The sequence below is a fragment of the Tribolium castaneum genome, chromosome 10 (assembly GCF_031307605.1).
Source record: "Tribolium castaneum strain GA2 chromosome 10, icTriCast1.1, whole genome shotgun sequence".
NCBI classification, from domain to species: domain Eukaryota; kingdom Metazoa; phylum Arthropoda; class Insecta; order Coleoptera; family Tenebrionidae; genus Tribolium; species Tribolium castaneum.
The window spans coordinates 7,987,923-8,013,665 of record NC_087403.1 but is presented as its reverse complement, the minus strand read 5'-3'; the positions used below and the strand labels follow the sequence as shown (position 1 = coordinate 8,013,665).

The 25,743-nt window shown below is 36.3% G+C and overlaps 2 protein-coding genes across 2 annotated transcripts; both read right to left on the bottom strand.

The window, feature by feature from the left end:
* Nucleotides 1-1,618: 1,618 nt before the first annotated feature.
* On the bottom strand, nucleotides 1,619-25,441 carry LOC661531 (uncharacterized protein). The gene is made up of 25 exons (XM_008202525.3): nucleotides 24,976-25,441; nucleotides 14,666-14,886; nucleotides 14,306-14,385; nucleotides 14,131-14,253; nucleotides 13,913-14,076; nucleotides 13,281-13,429; nucleotides 13,151-13,233; nucleotides 12,986-13,098; nucleotides 12,781-12,937; nucleotides 11,810-12,446; nucleotides 11,427-11,639; nucleotides 11,175-11,375; nucleotides 10,955-11,124; nucleotides 10,476-10,902; nucleotides 9,659-10,173; nucleotides 9,093-9,611; nucleotides 8,875-9,045; nucleotides 8,632-8,817; nucleotides 8,385-8,583; nucleotides 8,109-8,336; nucleotides 7,852-8,054; nucleotides 7,694-7,798; nucleotides 6,186-7,642; nucleotides 2,446-6,139; nucleotides 1,619-2,111 (listed from the first exon to the last, which is right to left on the bottom strand). Exons 2-23 carry the CDS (start codon nucleotides 14,769-14,771, stop codon nucleotides 7,553-7,555), a joined length of 4,839 nt encoding a protein of 1,612 aa, XP_008200747.1. The 5' UTR covers nucleotides 14,772-14,886; nucleotides 24,976-25,441; the 3' UTR covers nucleotides 1,619-2,111; nucleotides 2,446-6,139; nucleotides 6,186-7,552.
* Nucleotides 1,654-2,506, bottom strand: LOC100141965 (keratin, type I cytoskeletal 10). Its single transcript, XM_001815033.4, has 2 exons — nucleotides 2,446-2,506; nucleotides 1,654-2,111 (listed from the first exon to the last, which is right to left on the bottom strand). Exons 1-2 carry the CDS (start codon nucleotides 2,504-2,506, stop codon nucleotides 1,654-1,656), a joined length of 519 nt encoding a protein of 172 aa, XP_001815085.1.
* Nucleotides 25,442-25,743: the final 302 nt, after the last annotated feature.

Below are 25,743 nucleotides of genomic sequence, written 5' to 3'. Positions count from 1 at the left end.
AGTAAGGTACGAACAAGAACATCTGCTACCAAGTAGAATATTCAGCAAACTTTAATGAACATTGAAATATAGTTATGTAAATGGAGCATGTGTAATTACAACACTGGGGTTCAACTGTTAACTCGCACAGTTAATTAGTGTTTTTATTCTCCGGCAATATAAATTTTAATCCGAAAAATTAACGTCGTAACAAAGCTCACAGAATGTAATTAAATCTGTTTTCCAATTTACTCTCTGGGAAGCTATAAATTTACAATTCCTCTACATATTTATCATAATTTGCACACATTACCCGAATCATTACCCTCCCTCATCGCTCATTTTCTCATTAAAATTGGAAGGGTAGGTACACCGCTATTAACGCATGTGTATAATTGGTTGCATAACACGCACCCTAATCACCAGTGGCGTACCTGCGTAACCGAGTTCAAAATTAGGCAAAGTGCAAGTTTTACTCTACTAATTATTAATTATCCAGTATTACCGAACATTTTAAAAACAGTAATGAGTAATGACTAATGAAAGTCAACGAAAAGAAACGGTTTGCAACGGAAAATAAAACAAAAAGCAGCAGAAAATTATTATTTACTATCAAATAAATAGGAAAATGATGTGGATGGGAAGAATATTTACGATAAAGACGAATTGAGCAACATAGATCTGGTGACCACCACGAATTTTGATTCATGAAGGAGAAAGCGGTTTAATTTGTAGAAAATTTGTCAAAAATGAAATTTCCACAAGTTGCTTGTGGAAGATGTTATATAAAATAAATTGAATTGTTCACTCAATGGTAGATTAACTTCTTAGGCTTTGCTTCTTATCTACGTCAAATCTCAGAACTCTAATGTCAGAGTAATTATTTTTTTCCTTATGTGTTTGCAATTATCCTTCGTTTCCCTACTACCTTCCATTCATAAGGAATGAATTAAATTTTAGTTTGACTTACATAGGTTTTTACAAATATTTTGTTGAAAATAAAAGCAATAAACCTTTCATAATTGTAATGTTACTATAAACTGTAAACTAAGAAAGAATAAAATAATGTTTAAAATTTAAAATTAATTTATCTACAGACGTAGGAAAAGTATAGTCTGTAACACGTTTGGAATAACATATATTCGTCCTCGGCTCGGGTATCACCTTTCTACTTGTGGAGAATATGCCTCATTTTAAAATTCACATGTAAAAAGAAAAAATTTATTTAATAGAAATATTAATTTATGTATGTTTATTAGTTTTTGTGATCTGTAAAAATAATACCTTTGGGAGACCCATCGTGAATGTAAGCAAAAAAAGCCAAATTTGTTTAAAATAAGTCAAAAAAATCGAATATTATGTTATTATAAGTTGAATCCTTAAATATTATATTTTTGTGGAATTATGTCAAAAATAACCAAAATAGTTCAAAATTAACCTTCTTTTGGCTTGTTTAGAATGATTTTTAGCTCGCTTTAATGACGAGAAATACAGAAATATGAAATAAAAAATTAGCTATTTTTAAAAAATTTATTCGAATTTATTTACTTTAGGCGAAGTGGCACTTAATGACACTGTCTTTAATGACAATGATTACATTCGTGACGCAGATTTTTTTTGCTCAATTAAAACACGTCCAAATTTTCCACAGTTTATTACAAGACAAAAAGTACATTACGAGTGCGATTTACTGTCGCTTTGAGCGGCTGCTTGGGCCTTGGAGGCTGAGGCGCCCCCCAGACCCCCCAGGCCCCCTAGGTGGCTGTGTCCTAAACCTCCATAGCCTGAGGAGCTATGACTGGAGGCACTGGCCGAAGAGGCCGACCCTGAGAACCCATTTCCTGTGAAAGTCTGCGATTGTGCATTGGCAGTCGAGTCGGAATTTCCGGAACCGAAAGCTCCGGCTTTGGCTCCGGCGTCTGAATTCGAGCCGCCTCCGAAGCCTTTGCCGCCGAAGAACGGCCCGAATGGCCCAAACGAGCCGCTTTGGGTCTGGCTGGTGGCGGAGGCGTCGGACTGCGCCCCGGAGCCTCCGGGGGAGCCGTAGCCCCCGTAACGGCGCGGGTCGGCCGAGCGGACGCTGCGAGATTGTGCAATGGGGACTTCCCCCCAGAGTTCAATCACTGGAATTACTGGAAAGAAAGGATTCAATATTGATTTTGTAAATTAGTGATTTTTTAGTAGACGTTGTAATGATTTTTAATGGGTTCGGCCTTGGACGCTTTCAGTGTGTTTGTTTTTTAAGAAGTCGAGGTCTTGTGATTCACTCGCTCTAAACTAAATAAAAGATTCGGTGATTTTGCGGAATTAACTTTAATAAATACAAGTTTCGGAATGAATCTCCCAGTTAAGTCGGAATTTTTCATGTTTATTAAGGAAGCGAGAGTTCTTTTGTTTGGTCTCTTTTGATATGAATGAGGCTAGTTCAAAAAAGCTCGTCTGGCTTGTATATTCAGGAGTACTTACACTGATAACTAGCGGCTTGAATAGCGACTATAATTGATAAAACAACTATTAAGCACTTCATCTTGCTGATGATGTATTTGTAATAACTCCAAGTAATGGCTACGAAGAGGATATTTATATGTGAGTTAGGATAAATGACTGTCCCCACCAAAAATCTGCCTTATTGACTTTAGGCAAACTACGGGAACCACCATTAAATTTTTAAGAAAAACAAATTTCATACTTGTTCAAACACGTTTTTTTTAAATATTGTTGCCTTATTTATTTAAATTTCACGGATAAAGAGCCATTTGTTTGCCGACTTCGTTAAAAGCGACACTTACGTAATAAATTCAACGTAAAAACCAAATTTCATTCGGGATTTACATATTTATTCAGTTAATTAAAACCATCGTTACAAGACATTCTCTAGGGCCCATAAACATGGCGAGTTTAGTTATTAAATTAATCCAATGTGCAAAATTTAGAAAAAGGGTGATTATTGTGGGTGTTCCGGAACTTGCAGTGTTTTGAAATTGACGCAATCCATCACTGGATTGACGGGAGTGAATCGTTGAAATAATTTGTTGTGAAATTAGTCTGTGAACTTAGTTTAATATTCATTAAAGACAACTGATAAAAGTTAACAATGGCTGAAGGGGGAGTTTAGCCCTGTTTTTGGGCGGCTGTAATAAACCTTTAAGCCGATTTCGCTTTAATACCAACTCGTTTTCTCGAGCTTTTGCTTTGTACCGAAGATATTATGAGGTATGGTAGGAAAATTTAAGAGCCACTTGCTGAAACACGTTGTATTAAATACAAAGAGTGATAAATATTGGGATTCTGGATTTATCCGTCGCATAGAGATCGAACTGAATGATGCGATTTATTACATCGACTTTGGAATGTATTTTTGTTGAACGATTTTCATGCACAAGCGAACATGTTAAGGTTAATTGATAGATTGCCGTTGGAAGACTTGGAAGTAAACTTCAAAGTTACAGATTGTCGCATGAAGCGAACAGACACCGAAAATAAGCGAACGCTGAATCAACAAAGGCCCTAATTAATTTTGACATAATCCTGACTTAGTTATGGGCGATTCTAATCCTCCAGATTTCTTATTTAGACGATTTTATTAGAGCACAGTGAGTCACTCGGGGAAAATGCGTTTATTTTGAGTATACATAAATATGCAAATTGCGTTCGAAGTTTTTTGGCTTTTTTAGAGTTTCATTTGTAGCTCATATATTATTTTTTCTAACCAGATTTACGACTTGGTTTTCGTTAAAAGAACAGAGAGAAAATTTAATCGCAGATTAAAACTTTCATTGTATCATTTCGGATTAACTGCCTGTAGTTTCTTTTAATCGGTTTTCGAAAGCGTAAACTTTAAATCTGCAGTATTTTTTAAAATAAATCGTTTGTCGCTTAGGATAACAAGCTGACCTTTCGTTTCTCTCATTGGAAGTATGTATAAATGACGTTTACAAAAAATAATTAAAACTGTTCGACAAAGCTTTGATGCTGAAACACTCCTTTATTAAGTTATTTTATCAAAATTTCATTTCGTTAAAAACATGAAAATTTATAATGCGATTTCACAACGTTCGGCTTTGTACAGTATAACGTACTAGAAGCAAAATATTTTATGTGGATCGATACCGGGAAGCATATTGTTTTTTGTAGGCTTGTATGTGTGTTTAGAAAATGTTTTGCGAAAATATGAAATATTAAGGATAAATCAAAAACGACTTTAGGGGACTAAAGCGATAATGTTGTGTTCGCCCACGGCAAACAGTTCAATGAAGAATTAAAACTGTGGACACAGAGAGGGTGTGGCGGAAGTGGTTTTACTCCCTCAAATAAATATTTTGCTCCCCTAAATGTTCACAAAGGAGCGAAAAGTTTCGTTCAGTGATCACATGTTCGTCAATGTTTAGATTTAACTTCGAACAGTTGTCGAAACGTGTGAAAACAATGTTATGATTTTCGAGGAAGAAAAGCTGCTTTTCCAGCTGTTACTCCTGTGTATTTACAAAGTTACCTATTCGAGTGTTTTACAAGACATGACGTGATCGAATAATCAAGTAAGAACACCCTGAATGTCGCGCATAATTAGATTGGCGTACAACCTGGATCGCGACTTAAAATCTGACAGAGATCGGAGAGGAGATGTGATTGTGCAAATATTATTTACGTTCAAGTTATTGTATTGTCAAAGTTGACGGAAAGTCAATAAACGGAAACGATGTGATGTTTGAGGAATTTGCCTAATCGTCGAATTTTTCAACATTGGGCAAACATAGTTGGAGATAATACGAGGATTTGCATATATTCCACTCATCTGACACTTGACAGATTATTGCATTTGTTCCTAATTTTACCTCGAAAGCCCTTAAAACGATACAGTGATAAATTATTCTGAGATAATTGCATCAAGTGAGTTCCATCAAAGGGTCGACCATAAATAGAAACACTCATTAACTAACACCACAACCCCAAAGAATAGTTCTTTAATTTTAACAAACTCAAAGTAAATAACCTTATTACCGTTTTGTATGTAATTAATTAACGCAGAGTGCGTGGATTCATTTCGAACAGAGCTCGATCGTATAAAACAAGATGTGGAAGCAATTAGGGCCGACTTGCTCATTTACGTTATTTTACCAGTTGTTAACTTTAAATCTCTGACAGGATAATGATAATAACGTTGTTAACACTTTCCCTGTTTGTATCCTGTGGCCATTAATTTCAGTAAAAATAGAACTAGCGGCCTTAGCAATAAATCATTTCAAAATAGAAATTCTTTCGATGAAATTGATTTATTAAAAAGAAAAACACCAAGTTGACAATAAACTCTCCTGGAGCGTATATTGTATTACCACTTTTTGGATCATCTCAACTTTTCGAGTTTATTGCTTCCAGCAGTTTCCTCTCTGTTTGGGTTACAGTTTTCATTAACATCAGCAGAAATTGATGGAAAACCAGATCGCTATTATTTTGATTAGTGCTTCAGTTCTACGTGCGCAAAAAGCATTATTGATCGCCTTTTAACCGCTGATTATCATCATTCTAATTACATTTTCTCCGGATCTGATTATTCCTAACGTCATTATACCACATACAAGCTGTTTAGGAATGCTCCATATCACGTCCCTGTTGTGGAAATCGATTTTATTACCCTCCTATGCTCCAAATCATAAAATTCGAATTTCTCAGATCAAAGATAAAACACTCGAATCATATCCTTTATTTAAAATTTATGAGTCGGAAAAATTGATCGACGTATCACTTTGTTCATATTTCATAAGCTATTTTATGTGTATTAATACCAATCCGAATCCCACAAAAGAAATTGCTAGTCTTTGATTTTTAAATCTGAAGTTAATATTGATTGGTCTTGATGCCGTCCAGCCCTCTCAAATAATTAATAAAGCCCGGAACAGTGGAAACCCATCAGCAAACGCGATATTATCATCGGGATTGAGTCTCTTTCCATCTTAATTTGAAACGAAACAAAAAATTCCTTCAGGTATCTGATTGATGCCGACGTGGATCAAATAATTAAAAGCAAATTATTTTATCAAATTACTCAAAGAAGTACCTGTTGCTTTTGGCTCGTGTTTCCCGTTCGACTAATTCACATTCTTTTGTTGATCGATTTTAACGCACCCATTAAGCCTAGCCCAGCAAAAAGAGACAATTTAACGAACTAAATTGATAGATTAGCTCGGGAATGATCACATTGGGATACTTACCTCGTCTTGAAATTTTTTTGGTGGCTCTCAGACGCTTGCAATCTAATTTTATTCAGAGGACGCATTTGTTTGTAATGCGGTATAAAACAAGTGGTAATCGCCTTGAAACGTATGGTGCATGTGCTCGTAACAGGTGACTGGGGGAAATTGTTTTGACTTACCGTCAAGTCTTCGTGATGTGGAAAGTTTGGAGTTCCCAACGATTCGTATTATATTTGATGGATTAGGGTTTCAGGGTGAATTTACGCACTAATAACGTTTCTCAAAGTTTTATTTTCGACTCATTTTTCTAATTCATTACACATATTAACATAGCATTTTATATATTTGTGATTTGTATTTTTCTAAACGGTGGTTTTTTAATAAGTTACATTATTGCTTAGGTAGCGAGATTTAGAATTGCTTTAGGTAACAATGACTAACATTGAAATAAGTACGACAAACAAACGTAACAATTTATCGTTTATACGTAAGGTCACATAATGCAGTAAACAGCAATAGAGAGTAATCGGAATATAGACGAATACATTTAAAATATGAACACTGAAGAGTGAAGCGTGTCGGAAGAAACATCAAAGTCAAGCGCGATAGAAACGACATTTTTGACGTTTTTATGGCGTCTGACTTTCAAATTATACACCTGTACGCTAAAATGTGAACTATTTTATTTATTGAGCGTCGTTACGTGTTAAGCCAGAGTTTTTACTTTAATCGGGTTATGATAACTGAGTTATTTTATAAAAATACAAATTTATAATAAAAAATCTATATATTATTTAAATAAAATTTTTGGTCCTGAGAATTCTTTTCCGCTATAACAGATGGACTAAAATAATCGCCAAAAGGAGAGTTGGAATTTCCATTGTCGAAATAGAGTATTGGTTAATTTGAGAACTTTAGTTAAAATAATGGTGCGTCATTTGCGAATATGGATTAATTTCGTATACCTACCGATCAATTCTATTACAATTTTCGTTGTTTCTTCGAGTAAAGTTCTCAAATTTAAAATAACAAACGTTAACATGTCAACAAACATTTTTGCAATGTGTGGAATGATTGCTTTCAATAGTCAGTAACAAGAAACAATAATAAGGTACAGTTGATAATATGAAATTTTTTCTTATTACTAGAGTAAATAGCAATTATATAAAATAATATTTTAGAAAGTCTAAAAATTTGAAACAGTCATAAGGAAAGCACTTATGTCATATAGATTATCATTTGCATTTTACTTTTATTCTATATAGTATAATATAGGTTTAACATTTCGTGGAAGTACTACATTTACAACATCCATTTGCGGGAAGGTTTGACCAAATACGACATCGATTTTTTTTGAGTTTTTCAAGTGATTTTCTAAAAACAAATTACGTGGCATATTTACCGTCTTCGAGATGTCCATCTTCGTCCGACGAATCGAGATGCGATTCGGCCAAAGATGATTGTTTGGATAGGGACTAGAAAAAGAGAATTATACCGAGCGTTATCTAAATCCGGGTAGTAATCACCTGATGAAGTCTCCGTCGCGGTGGCGAACGTTTATTCCACAAAGCTTCCAATTGATCAAAATGCTGAGATTGCGCTAGAGAAGCTTGTTTCGCTCCCAAGCCACCCTTCAACACAATTTCAATCAGATTTGAACCGAAACTAAGAAGAAATATCGAACCTGCGAGTCTTTAATTTGTGGGATTTTCGAGATTTCTTCCATACTCGCGGATACCGAAAATCGGCGCTTGAACCGCTCATCGACAGCCGGAATTACCAAATTCGAAGTGAGATGAGCGTATTTCTTTTGCCAAGTGTACGTATCTAAAGAAACTTCCTTCTTTAATAATCTCTTCATTTGCCGTTTCGGGGCCGGTTTGGGATCTAAGCGGGTCGATTTTTGTTATTTTGTATAAATCCCTATAATAAGAAGCTTACTTTCTATTATATCCTTGTCGGGTGCGCAATAAGTTGGGAGTTTGACGTACTTTGCCGGAGTGTTGTGCAAGCAAATAATTGGCATGAAGTTAGTGTCTTTCAATAAGACCGAAATTCGGGAAAAGTCTGATGTGGGTTCGATGCTTATGATCGGGTAATGTAATTGGAGCGAAGTTAGTTGTAAGCCTCTTTTTGTGTCCCAAATGATTATGCTTTTGTCGTCGGATCCTAAAATCGACAGTTCGGGGAAAAATCGAACAGTGAGTTAGGTGTGACCTGATATCGCTATTGTTCCATCCCCTGATAATTTAACGCAAGTAACGTAACTTAAATGCGCGGAAAGTGTGTATAAATCGGCACCGGTGTTTATATCCCAGACTATAAGGTTATTATCGCACGCTCCCGAAATCACTTGACTTTTATCCGAAACTGAAACTGCCACGCAAGTTACCGAGTCCGTGTGGCCGATCAAGACCTAGAAAAGTGTGAAAAAATGCGAACAATATGGAATTTCGGCTCGCACTTGAGAGAGTTTCCCTCCGACGACTTGCCAAACTTTCAATGACATATCCCTTGACCCTGTGATAATGTGTTGAGAGTCTATTGTTAGAACAAAGCAAGTTATTTTTTCGGAATGGTTGACATTATACTTCTCGTCGTCTTTAACTAAAGACCAAATTTTCAACGAGACGTCTCCATTTGTTGCTATCTGTGAAACGTTAAGTGACACTTTTCACCGTTGAATACCGTAACCGACGTCACTTACTGCGTACTTCATATTATTTGTAACTCTAACACATTTGCTAGGACCGGGATATGTTTGTAAAAGGTTTCCGTTATCTGCCAGCCAAATGCATAGAGTGTCATTTCGGTCGCTCGAGATTATCCGAGTCGAATCCATCATAACAAATACTGTCGAAACGGCAGCTTGGTGACCCTTTATGAAAAATGATTCGGGTTTCTTTCGAATGACAACTAACTTACCGTAAACGTCGAGACTAATGTACCAAGAGTTAGACCCCAAACTTTGACTGTTTTATCTTCGGAACCAGACGCCACAAATAATCCATTTGCAGCGAAACTAACCGCCGTAATGGGACCCGAATGTCCCTTCAGAGTCAATACTAACTCTTGACTATTAAGCTGCCAGACATTCACAATATGGTCCAGTGCACCTGTCACTGATAATTGCCCGTCTCGTGAAATGTCCAGACACGTTAAGAAGCCGCCATGGGCTTGTAAATGATGCTGCGACTTCTTCTTCATCTTTGAAAAACTCTTAATGTGATCGTCGCTTCGAAACGGATAAAATATAACACGATTTCCACCGGCGGTTAAAAGAAAATCGTCTTTTTCAGTCACCCGAACGGCGCTAACTTCACCGTTCTGTCCCGTCAAGCATTTAATTAATTTGGCACTATGAATATCGTAAATGTAAACTTTTCCGTCTGCACCCCCAATGACAGCTCTACAGCTGTCTTGAGTAAGACAAATTGACCTGACCTAAAAAGAGCTGTGACTTTGGATTTAAACTCCCGAAATATAGTAACCTTTGTCTTATGCTCGACTAAACTGTGTAGTTCGGTTCCCGTCGCCAATGTGCGTAAATAGAGATTGTTGTCCCTACAACAAGCTAATAGAAAGACCGAATCGGCCGAAACTTCGATCATTTGTATCGGCGATTGTAGCGTAATCGTATTAAGCAAACTGTAAGTTTCCAAAGACCACAAACAGACTCTTCCATCATGACTTCCCGAAACTAAGATGTCACCCGTCGAAGTGACTTTGACGGAAGTTACGGGGCCTCGATGGTGGTCTATTTTCATAACGACGTGTCCATCTGCCAGAGAAGTTATAATGATGCTACTGTCCTCTCCTCCACTGATAATGACCGAGTTATTGAGAGCGCCGGTAATGCACAAAACCGGTGCGATGTGTTCATGAATTCGTAATTTAATACCGAATGATTTCAAGTCCCAAACGATTATACTTAAATCATCCGAACCGGTAAACAAGAACTGGGAATGTTTGGTCACAGCCATACAAATTATTTTCCCCGTATGACCTGTAATCACAAATGAAAAACCGATCGATGTGAGGAAGACTCTGTGCCGAAACTAGGTTTTAGAAGGCTACGTTTTGTTTCAGTTATGTACTATTGCTTTCCCGATGGCAAATTCAGTTCAATACTTGAACCTGGCAAATGCTTTTGTGCCCTTAAGATTTAATTTAGAAAATATCTTTCGGAAGATGCACTGGTTACTACTGGTAAAGTACGTTTTCTTACACAACAGGTTCTAAAGAATATATGTTCTGCAATCAATAATACCTAGCTTCGGCAGTGGTGAAAGTTAGGGGTTATTGTACCTTTAAAGGTGTGCACTAATTGGTTGCTCATTATGTGCCAAAGCTGCGGCTCGGAATCGACAACACAAACAACATGTTGTCCGGAAGGAGTGGGTTCGATAAGTCGCACATTCGGTGTGTTAATGACGCGGGATTGTTGTGGAAGAGGTGGTTGAAGCCAGTCTGTTAATGGAACCACAAGAGGTAAAGTGAAACCATCGCACCAAGCCATGGCAGAAGTGACCATAGAGCTCATCAAACCACCACCACGTTCTATGACCGGCCTCAACCAAGAGATAAGCTGAGTGCCTAATTGATAAGTATCCCGAGTTAATACATCCGTGGACTTCCTAATAGAGTAGTAAACCAATTCGATCTCTCTATCAAGAAGATAACATCGGACATGCTCCAGCAAGCATCGCAAGTAGCTAACCGAAAACGTTTGCAACTGTAACGAAAGCAATTGGAAGGGTGCTCAACTTCCCCCGAGTTGCACTCACAGCGGCAAGAAGGAAGTCGTAATTGCACATACACAAGCTTTTCAGTTTAATTGTATCACCAGCGAGCAAAAGATGGATCCAAGCTTCCTCGATATGTCTTTGACTGTACGTAACGTCTTTATAAACCGTCGACTGAAATGGAGTTTCCCTAATTTCGGATAAAAGCGGTGCTAAAACTCGCGTTTTCGTCAATCTTTCACAATTCGAGCCTGATTCTCACCTGGCTCCCCTTCTTCGTCCTCTTCGTCGCAGCTTTCATCGCTGCAAAACTCGTAGAAAAATAAGTTAGCTAATTCCGAATGTGTGCTCCTTAAAGTTTCCTGATTGTGGAGATAACGCTTCCGCACAATCTCTTTAATCGTCACGTGACTCCATTCGATCAGTAATTTCCCGCTCATTATTTTCTCCCTAAGGAGAGGTTCTGGAATTGTTTTGTTAATCGACAATGTTTTCCGAATGGGGATTTAATTACCCAACTTTCGCCGGATGGAGCACAGGGAAGAAAAATTAAAATTACCGTCTTCGACATGAATTACTGCCTCGCTATTACTCGTCGGCATTAAAATTTCCAAAAGTTCAGTCTCAGTCAGACCGTACTCCGAACAACTTATCAACGAGGATATCTTTGCCACCGCGTTTTTCGTAAAAAACTCCTCCAAACTGTCAAATTTCTTATTCACGTAGTCTGGAGATGAAACCCGTTAGTTTTCCCGAAACACGCACCTAATGACATTAAAATTGCAACACCTGCAACCTAAAGTTTCCAACTTTTTTGACTTGTTAGATAATATTTAAAACTGATTACAATAAGATGAATTTTTGTGAGTGTTGCAATTTTAATGTGCCCTAACCTACCGTCGAATGGATCAACTGCGGGTAATTCGAGGTAGGAGTCTGGGTTTTTGAACCTTTCTTTTTGCACTGGCGTCATTCTGAGTTTGTCCAGTTCTGTGGAAGTTGTGCATATCATGTGGACCCTTTTGGGTAGAGTTATTGGTATCCAGCTGAGGGCATTAACGGCGTCGGCGTCTAACGGATTGAGTAAATGTAAATCGTCGATGAATATAACAAGGATTTGATTCATATCCTCGAAATTTCTGAGTAAACTTTGAAACCAGTTGTTAATATACAAAGGATCGAAGGAAGCGTCTTTTGGCAAGAAACCTTCTGGAAGCTTTAATGCTATGCAAATTTGTTGGCATATGACTCTTAACAGCTCTAAAATATATGAGGATCGAGGGGTCGTTGAAGTAAACCTTATTATTCTAAGAGTTCTGCATGTAAACCACTTTTCGAAGTTTCTGTATATTGTTTGTATAAGCGAGGTTTTTCCCGAACCAGGGTTGCCGTATATCAAAATTGGATTATGTCTAACATTTGTAGTGTTTTGTACTATCTGTTTAACTCGCTCCAAGATTTCCGAATTGGAAAAATCTACTTTGATATCGTCATAACAAAGAGTTAAGTGAGTTATATTTTCTTGAAAGTTCTCCTAAAAGAGACAACTCAATTCAGAAAATGTGTTTATTCAGTTCAATTAAAATGAAGATGGAACGACAGGACGCAATGTTTAAATTCGATATTGAATCGAATCAAATTCCGTCAAACTAAATGGATTGATCGTTCCATTAAAAGGATAATGAGGTGCTAGTTGGCGACTGTATCGATTGCCCCGAATAACTGCAATAAAATTCGACTAATGCACTGTCCTTCGGGGAAATAAACAAATTTTCTTTTGAGAAAATTGCCGACGAGGAAATCCCGATGATTGATGAGACTTTTCATTCACTATGAAATGGTCTCTTGACCGGTGACAAATTACCTACCTCGACGATCTTCTTTTTAGATTTCAATTCCGGTTCATCGTCCAAACTTTGTCTAATTAAATCTTTTAATTTATTTAAAACACGACTTTTAAATTCGTTTAGATATGCTTCGTGTTCTGCATGTATCGTATTTATTCCCCCAGGTTTCCAAGGCACTCTAAAATATCGTCTTTTTTCATTACCTCAAAAAAACATCACGTCTTACTTGAAATTAAGATTATTTTCTTCTGGAATAAGTAATTTTATATTCGAATGAAACAACTTTATTTGTTCACGACAATAGTTTTCTATAGTTTTATTAACATGGCTAGAATTTTCCTACAAGTTTAAATCGTTAGTAAGTTAGAGTTTTTGTGTGTGATTGAATCACCTGATGAAATTTTTCAGTCTCTTCAGGTACGTCCCATTCTCTAAAAATGTTTAACACGTGATGAGCAGTGCCGGGTGCCAACCCTACAATTTCTGATTTGCGTAAAAGTTGAAAGAAATTGTGTGTTTACCTAAAGCAAAATTAAACTGTTGTTCGACAACTGATTTTAAATACGAGCTAAATTTTTTCTTTGTTGTTGCAGGCATGTTTTGCAAACATTCGTGAATTATAGTGATTAATTCTTCTGATATAGCTCTCCATTCTTCTAAAGTTGAGAATCTGAATGAAAGTTGGACTTGAGTTAACCGAGTTAGAAACATTCAACAGTCATCGTAATAATGAACTAAAGTCAAGTATCTTTTATTTGGTTAAGTTATCAAAAAAGAACGATGGAATATACAATTGCACAGTTCAGACAGTAATTCGTTTAAGTAGTCGCGAATTGAATTTAATTTTGAACTGTGGAAGAGTTCCAATTTTCCGCTAGTTTCACTGAAGCTTTTTCTAAATGAGACTTTGTGAAATTTATTAATTCGAGCAAAGGTATTAAAGCTTTATTCATGATTTAGGTGAATAAATAAAGAGGGATCGTTGTTTAGAATGAGAGACAAGGGGGAAAAGTAGGCCGATACACGATATTAAAGTTGAAATAGGGTAAACCATTAAACCCGACCTTTGAACTCTTATTGGCTTGTAAAACGATTTAATAATTGTCTCGGTGATAATGCCCGTGAAAGATTAAAGAATCGAATCGATATTAACCTGCAGTCTTTTAATATATATTCGTTTCCTTCCTTGAAGTACCAGTTTTCTAATATATCACAATTGAGCCCCAATTCTCCTACTTTGTCGACTAAGGCTTCAAAATTTTCCGATTTTAAACGAGGAGGAACTATAAGAGGTTCGTATTTATTCCCAACTAAACTCTGAAAATGCCAATGGGATTATCATAATCGTTTCTCGCATTAGGGAACAATAACCAAAAAGAAACATCCCCGTGATAACTTATGGCACATTCTTATTTCGTTTAAATGATCCTCGAATAATTTCGCGTCGAAGGTATCCTTTTCAGACGCTCCGAAAAACATATCGACTAGTTCGACCTTTAAGATAGATTTGGTGTAATTTATCAGTTTGAGTTTTGAACCGATTTACCTCAATCTTTTGTTCATCGAATACCGTTTGAAGTTCTGGACCAACATATTCAAGCAAAAGACGTCGCTCTTCAACAAAATCTGCAAATAATTTATCTAATTACAAAAAGGGCCGCTTGAACTAAAGGGCCAACAAAGGCGAGCTTTATTATCTATCAATTTCAGTTTCCAGGGGTGACATCACCGACATCTTTAGACAACAGAACTATAGGACAAAGGAGCGATTATGTGGCTTTTATTAGCGGGTCGCTAGTTGGTTTGATAATTTGCAAAACTGTGTTAAACATCACGAATTAATTTCAAACGTCGCTCCTGAAAACTCACTCTCACCGATTGATTTTTATTCTAATAATCGACTCACCTGCTTTAGTGCTGGCAATGAAAATTTTAACGAGTTTCGCAGCCGGCCATTTAGAAGTTTTGTGTCCTTGAAGAATTTCGAGAATTGTCTCATCGTTATTCTTCATGATTTTAACGACTAAGCACACTTATTATTTCAACAATAAACTATTAGATACATTAATCGATTGTCAGTGGTAAATTCCTATTATCTAAATCATCTCATTTTGATGCCATCGCAATCTGGAACAAACCATTTTGAGATTTTTCCCGATTTCAATCCAGCAACCCGAAGTTTTCCACCTCTCAAAGTAAACATTCAAAATTGTAATTAGCTAGTCTGGTTGCATCAGTAAATAGGAGAAACTTCAATTAAAATCTCACACAACCAAAGTCCTTACAATAAACGAAGTTAGCCAAAGTCTCCGACTTAAATCCTTAATTAAAAGACGAGAAAAAGCGCATTTTTAAAACCAATCGATAAGTTTCTTTTATCCCGTCCTGCGAAATGACACACAGGTTAACTGGTTAAAGCTGAGCTTTATTAAAATGCAGGGTTTGGTTTTGCAATTAAATTTAGCGTCCCGCTATTTTAAAAAATTCGAAAGCGTGTCGCATATCCAAGTCAAGTTTAAATTAATGCGGTTACTGCATTCGTCTTTATTGAAATTGGATTCGACGAAGATCTTGTTGCTTTATTTGCTAATATTGTTTGCTCTATTTGAGTGCATGCTTTTACCAGCGCGTTATAATATTTATTTTAGCGTTCTTTCGGCAAATAGTGCGGCTACGAGATGACGATTGTATTGTTTGAGCGTTTCGGATGCCACACATTTTTGCGTTGATATTAACGTGGTATAAAAAGTGTGAGGAACCAGAAATTCCGCAGGTTAAAATAGAGCGATTCAACCCAAGTTAATCCTTCAAATTTTGTAAATTTTCTTAACGTCTGCAGGACTACAAGTCTTTTCGTTACACGCTGTATTTTTATTGCCTCGCCATCACCTGCGTTATTTTCGGTTCGGATCTTCCCTTGATTAAATTTCTGTAACATAATGGAGCTGTTTGGACTATAATTTAATTTTTGAACGGCGTGATTCATTACAGCGCTGTTGATTTGATATTAAAAACATGAAAAATGGAATTGAACATTGTGACGTTTCGTTTGATTGTGGAGCGTCTCTCCAATCAGTCATAAAACAAAAACTGTCCAAAGTATTGATGGGTAACCGTTTAAATTGGATTTATGTTCATCAAAATTGAGCGACAATAATGAAATCAAAATTGACTCCTTTGCTCGATTTTAGTTGAAGACTGAATTTGTCAAGCCACTAATTAGTCGATAAAAGTTGTTTCTGATAAAAAACGTTCAAAATCAATAGTGGTGTGGCTTGTAATTAGTGGCGGAGAATTATAGCTCGGTTTACACGATATATTTTAGCTGAAAGTAGGTGGACAAGTGAGGTTGGTTCTAGTGGGCGAAACTTTAGCAGTCCATCACGACGATGGTTAAGGGACACGGTGATAATGTGGCGAACTTTCAGCGCGTTTATCATAAAATCTGCAAACAAACTGCATAAAAAATGACTCGCGCGAACTTTGCTTTGTTGTAATTGAAATATGGAAGAAACCGTCCGACCTTTAGTGTCATTTTTGCTTGTGTGGACGTTTTCAAAGAAAATTTACATATATTTGCGAGCGTTTTAGGGACTTGCATACTGGGAATATCCATATGGTAATCCCAACACCGTTAAAATAGCTCTCCGATCTCCAAATGAAACTTCACAACGAATCTCATTATATTTTTAAATTCGCGTGTGCCAAATAATCCTAAATAAAAATTTTTACGACCATCCGCACTCCAAACAAATCCATCATCCCTCTGCTGTTCGTCTTGCTTTAAAATCAATAGAGGTATAAGAGCAATGTCGCATTTTGTTTCATTTGTACTTCTACTTACTTCTATTTTTCCTGCCGCAACCGATTTAACACGGCGAAATTATTTACAACTAACACCAAAATGCACTTGTCACTTCTCAATTACAGGAACATGCACCCCAACCCCAGAAATGAAACTCCTCTGGGGCAAGCACTAAAAAATCACGCCTCACTTATCTCTGTTTTCGGGGCGATTTTGTTTTGAAAAATTGCGAAAGGGCCTGAAGATCAAGGTCTGGAACATGAAAATTCATGCAATATCTGCTTCGCGTCAATAATTGATTGAGGTCTCAATGCTTTTAACGACAGAAAACAAATAATGCCACCCGCTGTGTACAATTACGACACTCTGATTGGAAGGTTTGCAAATAAAACTAGAACTCACAATAAGTTTGCTTTGTATCACACAAACGATAATTACTCTCGTCTCATTCCGGCCGAATCTTCATTTTTGCAATTTGAGGATTAGAATAGCAAATTTCAGTAATAATTTTCGTGTTGCGTGAAAAATTAGAGGTAATGCCGCAAGATTTAAATATCTCGACCGCCTTTCGAAATTTGCATGAAATTTGAAATATTTTCCCGAGCAATTAATTTTCGGAATTGATTAAATTACTTTCATTATCTACCTTTACGTGTAAATTGGTGTAAAGCGATAATAATTTTCATGAAGGAAAAATCACATACATATTTATTACGCCGGTAGTCGGTCCCTTCTGTTCATTATTATTCATTGAAGTATCGGCAGAGAAAAAAACTCGTAGGTATGGCGCACTGTTCTACTCAAAATAATAATTTCGCCGCGATTTGTTAAAAATGACTGTCCTTCTGGGGTGAGATAATACACGAATTGTCGTCGGGTCAAGAACGTCGCAAAGTGAGTTTCGTGAACTTTGCCTTGGTTAGGGATGCTTGAATCTACCCGTATCAAGAGATGTGATAAGAAGGGTCAGAAAAAACAGCAATGGCACAATGGAAGACGGCCATGTTGATCGAAAGTCTCACGTTTCTTGCATTTTAACCAATCAAAGCGAGACAATGGCAATGAAACAAACGATAGACTAAACCAGGGCCCATAACGCGAACCGAACTCAAGGAAATCCTGCCGGAGGTATGAGAGAACGTGCCTCAGGAACACATTGATAACGTAATAAAGTGTATTCCGGAGAGGTGAGGGCTATACTGGAAAACGGGATAATTTACCCGATTGTGCCACTTTCCATTAATTTGCTTTACTGTAATAAACCCCATTATTTACGTGCAATTAAGTTAGGATTTTTCAAAAACGTTCGAATCACCACTGATTCCAAGGCTTCTAACTCAATCAAATGGAAAATCTCGAAACTTATTAAGAAACTTCGTTATTACTTCGGCGAGTTACATTTCTGAATTCTTAATTTCCCTCAGAGGTTGCTATGAATGCAAATATTCCGCATAGTCACAGCCAAATCCGAATTCAACTTTCATTTTAGATTTTACCAGACCTAACAGCTAAATGTTAGGACAAGTATAACAAGATAGGAATTTAAATCTTAGTAGCATTTTTTGTGAATATAGAAATATTTTTACATAAAAGCCTTCATATATTTGTTGCAAAAATGTAGAAATTTGTAGAAATTCAAGGAAGATTCTGTTGAGAAAATTATTCGCTATCAGACAAATTTATAATAGCGTTTGTCATAAGAAACTTATTAAATTTAACCTATTTTGCCAAAAGGTAGTCCAACATGGCTAAAATATGCAAATTCTATCTATTTACAAACATTTTTTTTTCAGAGTTTTTCGGGGATCTCAGTTGTTATAAGAGATATGAAGTCGGTTAAATTAAAGCAAAGTTGTGCATTTTTATGCTTAACAATTATCTGAAAGAAAATTTTATGTACCATTTTCAGTTTTTGAGTTATTGAGAAAAATAAAAATTTTGTAATTTTTGTTTTTTTCAAGCGAAAACCAGAAGAACTAGACGATTTTGGGTAGGATATTCTCGAGGCACTTTTTTACAAGAAATATAAATAAGTCATTGCCTTTTCCAAGGCGTTCTTGGTTACAGAGTTACAACACTCAACTTTGGTTTTTCTTATGGACGCCATATTTAGTACTTGCATTTTTACAAAGTCTTTTTGTTCCTGATTGCAACGATGTATAACATGATATGATCGAGTCTTACAATTTGATTAATATTAAGAAAAAAGCGTTTTTGCCAAGTGTGCTTTGGAAAAAAACGCCAAAAATTTTGTTTAACAAACAAAAATTTGACAGTACTTTTGAATATGCGAGCAGAATTTTTATAACTTTGTCTTGTCTTGTTTTGCGAAAAATAAACCTCTAGTTTATCAACTTAGTTTTTAAATAAGTAAGCTTGGCGAAAGTGTGAACCTTCCAGATCCAAATTCAATGAAACCTCTAAAATTTAGTTTGTTTGGCGTTTCTTCTAGAGCACTCTTCGCAAAAATGCTTTTTTCTCCATTTTGATCAGCATCGATTCGATCATATCATCGTTGTAATCAGGAATAAAAACACTTTTCAAAAATACAAGGAGCAAATATGGCTTCTATAAGAAAAACCAAAGTTGAGTGTTGTAGCTCTGACATCAAGAACGCCTTGGAAAATACGATGACAGATTTAGATTCCTTGTAAAAAAAGCCTTAAGAACGTTCAAGTTAAAAACATCTAGTTCTTTTGGTTTTCGCTTGAAAAAATTAAATCGAAGATAAATTTCCGTTTTTTTTTTCCTAAAATTCAAAAACTAAATCAAATTTTCTTGTAAATAATATTGTTCAGTATAAAAATGCGCAAATTTGCTCTAATTTAACCGACCTCGTATCTTTTACAATAACTGAGATCCCCATGGTGGAGCTCGAAAAACAAACACTCTGTAGGAAATGTACAAAATTGTACAATTAAGGCGGAAATACATTACCTGTGCTTATATTTCGTTTCTTGACCCAAAATTCATTAAGTTCGCATGATTATGTTGAAACAGTGAAATATTCTCTTTTTTCTATAGTGAAACTTATTAAATTCCACCGATTTTGCCAAAATGTTATAGAAAATTCCTAAATTGTAGTCTGAAATGTATGGCTTCTTATCTATTTATCCATTATTTCAATTACAATCATAAAAAAAATAAAAATGTGACTAAAACAAATTGGAAAAGACACAGTGAATTTTTCAGTCTAAACTCACAAAATTAGGAGAAAATTCCAAAAGTAAATTAATTCAGTGCGATTCTTTTAATCGATTTAGCATTTTTCGACGCAAATTTACTACTAATTTATTAAGGATTCAAAATAAACAAGTAAAATAACTCATTTTTAAGTTGTGAACAAAAACAAATCCCCTAACAAAGGCGCTTTAGGAAGTAAGAGCCGGTTTACAGAACATTGTAATTGTAATGAAATTTTAATTCGAGATAACTTGACATTTGTCAGTGCTTTTTAAATGTCAACTTAATTGAAATTAGTTTAATTCTGAATTAAATCTTAATTTCACTTTCTGTAAACCGACTCTAAGAGCCGGTTTACAGAACATTTTAATTGCAATTAAATTTTAATCGCGATTAACTTGACATTTGTCAATGCATTTTAAATGGCAACTTAATTCGAATTAGTTTTTGAATTAAATCTGAATTTCGCTTCTGTAAACCGGCCCTAAATCTTCTTTTGTATTTTTATTAATTTCACGACGTGGTGTAATTTTTTAAATAATCTTTTGGGACTCAGTGCCTCAAAATAAGAAATCATAATTTTCAACTACGGTATACAGCTCCGTGGAATTAATTGTTATTTTGCAACAAATTAAGTGACTTCTCGTACTAATGTACTTAATTCCGCTTCAAATGAACGCACTTCATTTAACGAAGTCTGGTTTTAGTAATTGCAATGTGTTATTAAGAAAAAAATGCGTAGAGAAAGACTTTAAACCGTATCCGTTTAAGAAATGAAAAAACTTGCTACTCGTGCAAGCAGTGAATGAAGCGGTTCCAAAAAGCGTTAATTAGTTGTTGATTCTTATCGGATTTGGGCAGTGGTGGCACTTGCGAGATTGGAATCAAAACAAAACGTTTTAGTTCGTGGCAAGTTCGTATCAGATAAGTCCGAGATTAGGCTAAAAGCGTGAAGTGGTGAGTGAAGTAGAGCAGCTTATGTCACGTAATCGGTTTTCTTGTTATAGGTAGTAAAGCGTTAGTTGTCGTTTGAAATTGGAAGATATCACAAATGTCGATAAGATATGGCATAGCGCGATCTACTGTAAAAATTTACCATGCCGATACGTGTTTGGATATCGTGAACTACCTTATTCAATGCTTGTCAGCAGTCGTGCATAGCAGTTCCGATAATGATCCCATATTTCTGTCGAATGTTATCGCAGGTGGTGAGAGGTCCTTTCTTCGCAAACGAACCGAAAATCGGGAACAAATCACCGCATCCAAGCAAAAAGCGGCAAGAAAAAGTCATATTTTTCACAGCTCGTTACGAGCAATTTAATGAAACTTTTGGTGGATGCGCTGGGATAGTTGATCTCATCTCAGACGAAGTGAAATATTTTGGCGGAGATAAGTGTACGTGAAGTGCATTCCGCAGAAATAATCTAAATATATTGGCGCCGACTTCTCCGTATGAAAATAAAATTTTCGGGTCGGAGTCAAAGAAAATATTTACTTGAGAATGCGCTTGATGCGAAATTTAATCAAGAATCGTGAGGGCGGTAGAAAGAAAATTCCCCGCAAATTCGGATCACAATGCCCAACGCCACAATCGTCCCTAGACAAAAGGGGCACTTCATATTTTTAACTAGAATACACACATTCCCTATCGTACCGTAAATTTACATTTACTGAAATTCTGCATAAAGTAAAGAATAACCTTACCGTTTTTTTCAAAATTTTATTTAAATTATTGTGGAAAGAAGTTGCGTAATTTATGGGAATTGAAATTTATCGGTGTGTTGCGAAAGTTTGCAAAATAATGCATTCGGAATCTTATAAATGGGGAGCTTTGTCTTTGCTGTCAGTTTATGACTGTCAATAAATCTAATTTAATTGATATTTTTGGGACGTGATAGGAGGCCGGTGTAATAAGCGAGTTTGCGGATCGATGGTGTGCTATTTGGGTTATCAGGAGGGAAAATAAAAAGGGGTTTGTGATGCCGGGACAAGTTTTCAGGTTCAAAGTTAAAACAATACGAATGTTATCGTAGTGCTGAAATACGAAGCAGACAGGCGTATTTTTGAGTGGGAGCTTTTAAAACGGTGTCAGCTTTTGAAATGTTTAAGTCCACTCAGCCAGTCAAAGGGGTTGATATTGTCCCGACAATTTTAGCTGTAATTAGCAAATAAGAGACTATTCAGGGTTATGCCAATCTGAGACCCTATGTAGATTTAATTATTATGTGTTCAATTATAAGCTACTTGTTGAATGGAGATTTTCATCACGCTATGCGTGCTTGCGTGGACGTTTTTTCGGCCAAATTGATCGATAACATGTTGAATATGTTAATTTGTCTGTAACGCACCTAATTAATTAGACTGACAAAGAAAACGCAATTCGCAGCCATTTTTAAAACCGCCATTTGCATACTTGCCTGGAACCGGTCAGGCATGCGGAATTTCAAAACGGAAGTCTAGTGTACTGACTATTGTGGGCATAATTAATCCCCCAAGTACAAAAGAAAGTCTTATAAGCCCCCCAGACGGATTAGTTCTGCTATGCGTAATATAGGTCAAATTAATCGGCTTTCCCCGGATCGATTTTTCCGAAATCGTGTCCAACATAGTGCAGCACACAATTGACTATTAAACTAAACCAAATTTAAATACCCCCAGGTAACATTCTCGTCCTGAAATTGAGCTAATAGCTGCATAAACCAGGAGGTGTCATACGCTAAATGTGCCATAAGGCAATTAAATTGAATCCTCGCGAGATACCAAACTAAATACGATTCGGAAAAACTTTCAGCAATTAAAGTAAACTTCCGGCTGTTTGTTTCTCCTCATACAAAAACAAATAAAACAAGTAACCCCTCCGAACTAAAAGTAATAAATATGCTAATGCTGAAATAACCGCGAATTACTCAGCGAAATGAACTGTTCCGAAACAACAACAGAAATGCGACAATTTGGAAAAATACCGGGTGGCTATAGAATTGGTTTTTATTTGGAAAAATTAAGATTTAAACAGATTCGTTTTTTCTAGCCACTTATCGAGGCTTGTAACTGTTCGAATTTCATTCATATTTCTGGAATGATAATCGAGAGGAAACAAGCACCTCTTCGAGTGGCTGCTAGAAATGAGTTCAGGAAATGGAATGTTTGGAAATAAATAGAAATACTCGATAAGTGCTTGTCAAGAGGGATATATAGCAAAGTAATAACATTGAGGAGCAATCCTTTACGACTATTATTAGCAGAATTGAGACAGTTGCGGAGCAAATTGCTCGGAAAACTCACCTTTTTGGCAGAGGCGCGAGCGAAATTTTTCCATCAACAAAAGCGAAGTTAAAGCCAGTTTACAAGTTTCCTCATAATTAAAATTAATTTTACAGTTTGGTGGCTCGGTTTTGATTGCGGATGAAAGTTTCGGAACAGGTCGATTATAACAAAATCAAGTTTTTTGGCACATGTGGTTAATTCGAGTAAAATTGCTCGAAGGGTTGTCATTTTTGAGGGCGTATGCAACCGGAGTAATCAGTTTAGGCGTGCTCTTTTAGCGAGCTTGTACCTACATTGTTTTAAGTGGTTTATGCCTTGGTAATTCGGTCGTGAAATGTATAACTCTGCTTGAATAGTGTTACACTCGAGTTATGTCTTAATAGCGCAAGCGAAACTTTTACAATAATGAGTTTAATCCGCGACCGTTTAGATGGAATAAAATAAATTGAAAGATAAATTCGTATTGAGAGCCGGAGCGTCGAGTGAAAACTTTCGAAATGAGTAACGCGTTTTGGTGGATGCGCCGGACATTGTTTGAATATTAAGCGTCCATTTAAATCGGGATAACGGCAAAACCTCGGAAATCTTGTCCTATATCAACACTTCTCATTTTCGGGCTTTGACAGCGAACGCATCACGCGTTACTTCAACGACAAATTAAACTTGTGTGGAGGTTGTATAGGACAGGTGTTCGAGGATTATTGCATCGCTTAGAAACCCACTTCAACCGAATTCTCATTCCCTGATCTAATAATTGGATGCTGAAACCTAAATCACGATTCTTGGCCTTAAACAATGCGATCGGATCAACGCCGTTAAAATTTTATAGTTTCTCAGATAAACAACACGCTAATTAAACTGGTTTCTTACACGAAAAACGCATCAACGCCTAATTCTGCATTCATAAATCAATTACACACCGGCGGTCCAACTCGCATCAATCTCACTTTACCTATCATTTCCACTTTTGATCGAATCATTTTCACTTTATCGGAAACAGTTATTCTTGGCGAGAAAAGCGGACGTTCAAACTGAATCGAAAAGAAAGAAAAACTACTTTACAAATTCGCAGCAGAAGTTATCTATTACAATAAATCTACTTCGGACCTAACTTTTCTTTTTGACGTTCCATAACGTATACTTGTGGTTTATATTATTTTATCTTCTTTGTTTGGATTTAGCCTGGGATTATTATTACATTTTCTGGAGTGTAAAAATTCGGAAACAATCTCGCGCGTTTAACTCAATTTTAAAGTGTACAGGCTTTTTCAATTTATGAAATTCTTGCGAAATTGTTCGCAAATAATAAGAGAAACGATTATCATGTTTCGAGCTAAATGTTTTGGTTGTGTTTTTGAAATAATTTAAATCGCTCAATTTCCTCTTTGATAAATCTCGCGGAAAATTGTAATTATTAACCGAAAAGTTGCACAAGTCATCTCAAGTTCCTTTATAAAGTACTTTTAGTATAATAAAAAAGGGTCCATTAATCAATAAGATTGTCTCCAGATCGTTGGTTTGTGTGTTAATTTAATTACATTATTGTTTAAAATAATCCCGAGGCAACACGCAGTAATTTGTTTCCTCACTAAACACACACTAAGAGCGACAATTCGGAGCAAAACACCAATAAAACATTTGTTTTGCTAATTACGATCGATTTAGTTGGTGCGAAAAAATTTCGAAAATATTTATGCGTTCTATTTTCGCCACATGTATATTTTTATTTGTAAATGTTATTTTAATCGAAGGATTAAGAAGCGAAGTTGAAACATTGTTTGTGGAAGTTTGAAAAAATTCGTGTCGAAGCGACCGGTTGATTTCGTCAAAGTTCCGGAGGAAAGTTATCAAACAAAAAACCTCTCAAAAGTAATTGAATAAGCGCGATATTTTCCTCGAAGGAAATGAAATTTTTCCCGAGCGAAAACGAAATAAGTCTGCGAAAAAACTTCAAGTCATCTTACCTGAAATGCACAACGACCTGGGGCTAGAGAGGCGAACGATGACGCTTCACGACGCTGCTTTTCGATACTGGCGGCAGCGTCGGTTCCGCTGATGACGCCGTCCGGGTGTTGAAGATACCGGACGGCGCACATTGATTTACGCAAGCGCCACAGGTCGTCTCACCTATCGATACACCTCATGCCGTGAAAACGAAACACCAAAATCTTACAAAGTCCCAAGAAAAAACTAAAAAATTCTACCAAAACTACCAAAACAACCCACCGAACTTCAGGGCTCGAAAATGCCAAATTACGAGCTTCTGGACTTGATACACTTGTTGCCATAAGTTTGCAAAACCCTCATGTTTGCGAAAGCCGGCCTTTCGCGGCTTAAAAACGACATCTTTGAATGTTTTATGCTGCCACAAATTAGCTTAAACTATGTTTTATTCAGACTCGCCTGACTTGAAGCAACCATCCATACACCGCGTGTATTATGCATCAAACTGTACGCTTAATTTTTATTGTCCATCGATTTTATTTTACTTACGATGCAGTTAAGTTTTATGATGAAAACCGTAATCACCACACCCAAGACTACGGCTGAGAGCATAATTATTTATTATCAGGTACAGTTGGTTATCACCGATTTTGATTGTTTAAACGGAGCCAATAAACTCAGATAAGTTTATGTATACATGCGGCGATAATTAAATAAAGTGCTTGCCGACTTCGAATTAACAAACAATGCAATAGAATTTTCAAATCAACGAATTTAAAAGAAATCAA